This window comes from Merops nubicus, unplaced genomic scaffold (assembly GCF_000691845.1).
Source record: "Merops nubicus isolate BGI_N331 unplaced genomic scaffold, ASM69184v1 scaffold8147, whole genome shotgun sequence".
Classification (NCBI taxonomy): Eukaryota; Metazoa; Chordata; class Aves; order Coraciiformes; family Meropidae; genus Merops; species Merops nubicus.
The window spans coordinates 6,617-14,077 of NW_008620932.1; the positions used below are offsets into that span (position 1 = coordinate 6,617).

General features: G+C 49.9%; 1 protein-coding gene across 1 annotated transcript in view; it reads left to right on the forward strand.

Moving 5' to 3' along the window:
* BRAP (BRCA1 associated protein) overlaps positions 1 to 6,007 on the forward strand; it is a gene marked incomplete at its 5' end in the record, with an annotated part of 12,029 nt that extends 6,022 nt beyond the window's left edge. The window contains 5 exons of the mRNA XM_008944268.1: positions 1 to 97; positions 535 to 644; positions 2,267 to 2,356; positions 4,282 to 4,385; positions 5,399 to 6,007. Coding sequence (XP_008942516.1) covers positions 1 to 97; positions 535 to 644; positions 2,267 to 2,356; positions 4,282 to 4,385; positions 5,399 to 5,759 — 762 coding nt within the window. The remainder of the gene's footprint in view (positions 98 to 534; positions 645 to 2,266; positions 2,357 to 4,281; positions 4,386 to 5,398) is intronic.
* Between the last annotated feature and the right edge of the window lie 1,454 nt (positions 6,008 to 7,461).

Below are 7,461 nucleotides of genomic sequence, written 5' to 3' on the forward strand. Positions count from 1 at the left end.
CGCTACGTCAGCCGCCACGCCTACAAGCACTTCGAGGAGACCCAGCACACCTATGCCATGCAGCTGACCAACCACAGGGTCTGGGACTATGCTGGAGGTGAGCACTTCGATGGCCTTGTTGTTTTGGGACCCCTTGGTAAGAGTATCTGGGCTAGAGTTTGCTCAGAGGTTAAGGGGTTTGAGTCCGGACTTCCACCTCCTCTTTTGGGAACATCCCTCTCCTGGCTCCTCGTCATTTTTGTGGCTCTGTAGCAGATGGAGGAGGGAGAACGTGATGCTGTAATGAACGGGGGTGGTCCTATAGCCTCTGTGGAATGTTTTACTCCCTTGCCACCCCCCTGCCCTGAGGGCTGTTGTAACAAATACCCTGCAAGGTGTCTGCACAAAGGCTGCGGCTGACGCTGGCTTTGTGCCGGGCTAATGTGCTGTGGCAGCAGCCTGCCTGGTTAATTGTGCTGCAGAAAGTGTTTCCACTGGCATCAACCTGGGGGTTCTTCAGCTAAAACTCCCTGTGGTTGAATTCTTTCTCTTCAGATAACTACGTCCATCGACTGGTTGCAAGTAAAACCGACGGGAAGATAGTTCAGTACGAGTGTGAGGGAGATATCTGTCAGGAAGAGAAAATTGATGCCTTACAATTAGAGGTAAATATTTTGGCTCCGTGTTGTGCTGCTGTGGGGAAGCGTTTCAGCTCCAGCTAGGACCACAGGACAATGACATCAGCTTGTGCAGCAGCCCTGCTCCCTGCGTGTAGGCAATTGTCTTCAGGCAGAAGCAGGATGAGTTTACTGCTGCTTTTTTCTTTAAAAAAAAAACAAAACCAAACAACCCAACAACCAACCCAGCTCTTCCTGGCTCTGCAGAGCCAATGCAGTGAAGTGCACGCTGGCTGCAGCCTCCTCCTGTGTGCACCAGTGGACTGAAGATGAGCTGGTTGTGCTGCTACAAACACTCAGGTCCCTGGAGAGACAAATGGGTCCCAATGCCCAGACTCACTCACCAGCCCCTTCCTCCTGGACATGGGGCTTGGCTGAAGTGCCAGGATGTGTGTGGAAGGGTCTGGCTGAGTCGTTTAGCTTATAAAATGAACAAATCTGTGGGAATCCATCCCTGTGTGCTTACCTTGGCTATCAGTGAAAGCTGAGGGGCTTGGCTGATACCAGCCCTGTTCTGCTCCCTTCTCTTGAACAGATATTTTTTTAATACCTGTTGGCCTGCTGCTTCTATCCTAAGGAGAAGGGTAAAGGAGAGAAGCTCACAATCACTGCTCCACTGAGCAGATACACTGCAGCATGATTTCAGCTGCATTAGAGACAAGGGTATCTGAGGAGGAACAGCCCACAGAGACCAGACTTCAGAAGCCTATTGCTCAAATATTTGGTTGCTTTGCCATGAGTTTTGAGGAATGGTTACATGCTAAACCAGTGATTTTTAACCCTTTTTTTTTCCCCTCCAAGGTTGCTGTTTAGACTATGTAAGACCTCTCTGTCTAGCTTATGAGATCTAAATATTTCTAGAAAGAATTAATTTGGCAGTGTACTTTTTGGCTCTCAGATAAACTACTGAGAGTGTTTGAGGCTTTCTGCACGTGTTTAATTCTGTAGTGAAAGCCTAATGGGCTGCTTATTAGCCTGGTGCTAAGAAATGGGTCTTGTTTTCCAAGCTTCTCATAACTCATTTGCAGAACCAGAAGGGAAAAGGTGGGATGTAAGGCAAAGAGCTTTGTTCAGCTGCCAAAATAAGATTGGAATGGGCCAAACGTGTTGGAGAAGAAGAGTTGTGAGTAGTTTACACAGCTGAGGATGCTTTCCCAGAGCCATTCTTACAGTGAGGCCAGAGAGGTGCATTTGCCCTTCTGCCTTGGGTTTTGGGCTGGGAACCCAAACTCAGCAGCCTGGCCCTTGGGGTCTCAGACTCTTGTGCCAGTTGATGCTTCATCTTCCTGTGGAGGGTAGAACTCACAGATGAAGAATCTGCCTCCTCTTAAAAAAGCTCTTGGCACAACCCTGGGTACAGCTTGGTGGAACTTTTCTATGACTCTTGCTGTTGCTGCTCCAGAGGCTCTCCTTGACTTCAAAAAAAACATCAAGTGATTGGATTTTGAAATCAAATTGGTGAAACCATCTGCTGGATCTGCAGCTTGCACACATGTTCAGAGTGTCCTGCACGCCCAGTTTCATCTGATGAGATTGATGTGTGTAGGGGAAGCCCTTGGGCTCCTGATTTGGGGCACCCTGACTGCTCTGTGTGTCTCCTGTGTTGCCAGTACTCCTACCTGCTCACGAGCCAGCTGGAGTCCCAGCGCATCTACTGGGAGAACAAGATCGTCCGAATAGAGAAGGACACAGCTGAGGAGGTGAGCTCTGCCCAGGGAGGCCCCTGGGCACAGGGAGGCCACTGGGCCAGGGAAACCACTGGGCACAGGGAAACCACTGGGCCAGGGAGCTGCCCAGCCCCTCTCCCAGCCTGGGTGCTGCATGCCCTGACCTCACCCTGCTCCTCTCTCTACCGGCTGAGAAAATTGCCTCCAAGGTGCATCCCTTATCTCCACGCTCAGACCCAGTGATTTGCTGCTGGGTGGTGCAGAAGGAGGTAGATTGGCACCTAGATGGAAGGTTGATTTAGCTGTGCTGCTGGGGGAGCTGCAGCAGTGGTGGGCAGGGGCCTGTGGTGCTGCAGGAGCCCTGCTCTGTGCCATCCATCTGCACTGCCAGGCGTCTCTGGGGAGGGTTAGCGTAGCAGAGACAATATGACTTTAATTTGCTCGCCTGCAGAAAAGTGGAAGCTGCCTTTCTGCTCCAAATGCATATTGATTTGCCCTTTCTTTTTGATCCCCTCTCTCTCTCCTCATCACCCTCTGGGAAAAGTTCAGAGTCTCCTCCTATTAAAAAGAAAAAAAATCCTGGAGGCAGGACTGCTTCAAAATGTCGTGAGCGAAAATCCAGTGAGCATATTTTAAAGCTTTTCACTCTACCTAGAGCCTTTCAACTGGGTTTAAAGTGAGTCAGGATTTAGGGTTGAGTCCTTAACTGAACTCTCTACATGACTTCTAATTAACCATTTAGTACCTGCAGTTAAGTAGCATCATAAATGGAGAAATTATGACCATTGAAATAGTGATCGTTGACCTTGGTGTGCAGAACGGTTCCCAAAACCTTACAGAGGGCCCTATAAAAGCAGAAGATGCATCAAAAATCATCTCAAATGATCCACGAAGCAACTCCAAGGCAAAATGGCTACAATTTATCCTCCTGTATGCCCCAAATACAGCTTCCTGTTTAAAGATCCTTAAAATTTTATTCATGGTGCCTGCTCTGTGTGCATCTCGTCTGGCTCAGTGCCACCATGCAGCGCATCCCATTATCGGTGCTCGGGTGATTTCCCCAAATTAACCATCAGCTGCATAAACAGCCACAGATGAAGGCTGGAAGGCTTAAAAACCTGCTCTGCATCCACCCTGGCATCCATGAAGGCACCATGTGTGCTGACACTGACATTTATTCAGATAGCTCCTCCAGGAAAACATTTTTTTTCCTTTGAATTCCTGCCTCTGCTACACACAAGCAACGCTTTTGACACTAATACAGGGAAAACAAGTATCCCCAGCTATAAATCTCCCATACATCTTCTGCTGGAGGTTTTGACATGTTCTGTGCAGCACCTAGAGGAGGGGAGCTCGGGTTTCTTCAGCAGCAGCAGCAGGAGGACTGAGGGAGAGGGGAAGAGGAAGGCAGCTTACGTGTGTTTCTGTTTGCGTTTTGCATGAGTGAGAGATCGGTGTCAGTAGGTCACTGACAGCAGGCTGCTGAGTCAGTGCTGAGCAAAGGAGCACGTTGATTATCAGACTTTGACCACACTTATCAGAGGTTTGGTTTAAATTGAGCAAAAGCCTGGCTTTGCAAAGCCTTCAGGTGGCAGCTGAAGTGTGCTGACAGCTAGGAAAACATCCGAGCGAGCGGCTGAGAGCCCGGAGCTGTGGGGGGTGAGGAGTGAAGGGGCTGCTGCTGCTTTTGTCTTGAATGGGGCTCCTGGCACAGATCTGCAGCCTGAGCTGCTGTCGTGTGAGCAGCTCCCCCAGCAACGTGGCTCCTCGTTGGGGTACCCAAAGCCCAACCCAGGGGGGTTTTCATCCAAACGAAGCCTTTTCCTGACTCAGAGCTTCACCCTACCTGGGTGTAGGAACTGGTCAAAGTCTAGAAGCTGCTGCAGAGGGCTGAATGTCCTAATGGAAGCCCAGAGGACTTTGCTCCATTTGAAATGCCTGTGTGTTTGTTTTTACAGATTAACAACATGAAGACCAAATTTAAAGAGACCATTGAGAAGTGTGACAGTCTGGAACAGAGGCTGAATGACTTGCTCAAAGAAAAGCAGTCTGTGGAAAGGAAGTGGGTACTGCTGCCAGCTCCAGTTCCATGCAGCCATTAAAGCTCCACACTGACATCCAAAAAGGGAAAAAAAAAAAAACACACCCCTTGCTATTCCTGGGCAGTTTTGAGCTATTTCAACTGATACACTGAGAACTCAGCTTATTTAAAAAAAACAAACCCAAGCTCTTGTTTCTGTAGGTGTTCACAAATGGAAGGTGGAATGAAGTTTTGGGGCTCTTGGCTCTTTTTACACAATGGGCATGTTTTAGCATTCAGGAATCCTCCTGCCTGCTCAGGAGTAGATGCTGCTCTGTTGGGCAGGTCCTCCCCAAGAGCTTAGACCTCTCCCCAGCACAGGGGGAGGTGTTGAGCTCAGGGAGCAGCTCCACGAGGGGTGTCCAGCCTCTGCTCCTCCCAGCCCAGGGGCTGTGCTTCCCACAGCTCACCCCACCAGGCAGAGGGGAGGCTGCACAGGATGGCAGCTCTCAGCTGAGGCAGGAGCAGGGAAGTGCTGTTTGTGACACGTGAGGCTGCTGACACCCCTGTGGGAGCATCTTGCCTCCAAGTGAGGGGGTGTCTTTGGGGTCTTGTACTGGGAGTGGGGCAGGAGCCAGCGTCTGGGACCCCCTCGTTGCTCTCTCACAACCCTGTGTAATCTTTGTGCCCTTTTTTGGCACCTATTGCAAAAGCTGCACTGGTTCAAGGTTACAGTGCTGGGCTCCCAAATGCACCTGCCTGCCCTGGTGGTGTTTGGGACAAGATGGGATTTTCCTGGGTTGTGCAATTTGAGGGACAAGGGAAGGGATCCTGCTTCACCACACAGGCAAACAACTGCTAGCAGAAAACCCTGGGGGGACTTCACAATCCTCTTGTGTCACTTCCCCATGCCCATCTTTTGCCAGAAAACCAAATTCCAGGTGGTCTTGGTGTGGCTAGCTGGGGGTCAGTTGCTCTAAGGCCCTGGGAACTCCAGGGGTTTTTGGTGGCAGTGTGCTGTGCTGCTCTCCTGACCTGTGCCCTCTCTTTGCCAGGTGTTCTCAGCTGAACAACAAAGTGGCAAAACTTTCCAACGAGCTGAAGGAGGAGCAAGAGCTGAACAAGTGTCTGCGAGCCAATCAAGCCTTGCTTCAGAACAAACTGAAGGAGGAGGAGAGAGTGTTAAAGGAAACCTGTGAGCAGAAGGACCTGCAGATCTCTGAGATCCAGGAGCAGTTGAGGGATGTCATGTTCTACTTGGAGACCCAACAGAAAATCAACCACCTCCCAGCTGAGACCAGGCAGGAGATCCAGGAGGGACAGATCAACATTGCTGTGGCATCTTCAGCCAGCTCCTCCACGGGGGGCACGGGCAAACCCTCTTCCAGGAGAGGCCGTGGCAAGAGGGGCAAATGAAGGCCAGGATGCCCCTGCCCACTTGGAAACTGGCCGTGCTGGTGTGGGCCAGGCTGGCCTGGGGACCCTGCCTAAAGCTCAGCTAGAAATTGTCTTCAGAGCTGCTCATAAAACTGGCTGCCAGTCAATCAGTGGAGGTGTCTGTGGTATTTAAAAGCATTTCACTGCACTATTTAGCTACTTCTAGGCAGATCTCGAGGATCATTTTGCCTCCCTACCTTTCCAAAGCTCCTCCTGTCATGTGTTTGACTTTCTTCTTGGAGAGTGTCCTGTTTTGGGTGGGTGTGTTCACATTAAACAGCAGGATCCCTCCAGGGATGCTGTAGAGTAGGCTGGGCCCAGTGTGGAAGGCTTCTCCAGTCCTCCCCCTGGATTCAAAGCATTCTCAGCTAATAAATTATATTATTTAATAAACAGTGTAAATTAGATTATATAAATCTCCTCTTGGTATGTGCAGCCCTGATGCTGCAGGAACTGTGAGTGCAGGAGTAGAGCTGTAGTTTGGATATGAGGAGTGAGGTGTGAATAATAAAGCATCTCAGTGGTGTAGGAAACGAGCCTTAAAGGCTTGTGGTCCAGGACATTAAATGCTTTTTTTATCTGGGTTGGTTGGAGGCTTTTTTTTTGTTGGTTTTCACTTCAGCTTGATGCTCTGGGGTGGGAAGAGCTTAACCCTGGCTGGAGAGGCGACTGCTGCTGTGTGGTGCTCAACAGTCTGAGCATTTAAAGGCTGATCTGCTACTAAAAAGGGCTGGGGGAGTCCTGGAGTTGTTTTTTCAGACCCTAGCATGATGGTTTTCCATTGTTGGAACTGCAGGAGCAGCCATGATCCCAAAATGTAAAACTGAAAGCACAGCTCCAAACTGGAACAAAGAAAACAGCTAGTCCTTTATTGCTAGGAGTTGTTCTTTTGGGCCAACTGAAAGGAGTGAGTTACAATCAATAGAATGACTCTCAGAAGGTGGGTCCTTATAATCTGCCTCTTCCTGACTTCATGGGCTGGAAGTGTTGAACTTCCTGACTTTGAAATTCAGGGCACTGGTTAGTGCACTCCTTGCATCCACTGCTTGGGTCTGGAGATCTGCCCCGGCCACCTGAACTTCTCCCTTTTCTAACTTTGTAGCATGAATGGAGACTACTGACTCTTTTCTAGCCCTGTGGGTTGTACAACCAGGCCTCTGCCTTCTGTAAATGATTCTAAGGACCTAGAGACGTACAACACGGCTTGCTCTCCTAGAGAAACTATTTTATTTAAGAGATATTTTTACACCATCTGAGCTGCTCTGCCCTTTTGCTGAAGGCTTGCTTTGTGTAGGGCACTAAGGTGCCGTTACTGTATCTTGGAATTCATTTTCAGAAACTGTGACTGAGAATTAAAGCAGCGTGCAGCATTTCTGTTTGTGTATTCGACTGGAAGGGAGGGAGGGGGTGGCAGGGAGAGCCACCAAACACGTGACTCACTCTTTTTGAAGTCTTCTACTTTTTAACTCCAAGACAAAGCTGTCCAGACGAGCTCTTTGTCAGGCCTGGGCCCGGGGGGAAGTTGGGTTCAGCTGAGCTGCTGGGAGCAGATGCAGCAGGGGAATGATCTGTGGCTCGTGAGGAGCCGGCAGCTCCCGAAGGAGCAGTGAGGGTTGGGGGATACTTTTGTGTTAAACCAAATTACCCTCAGTCCTCCAGTCCCCTCCAGCTCCCCCTCACC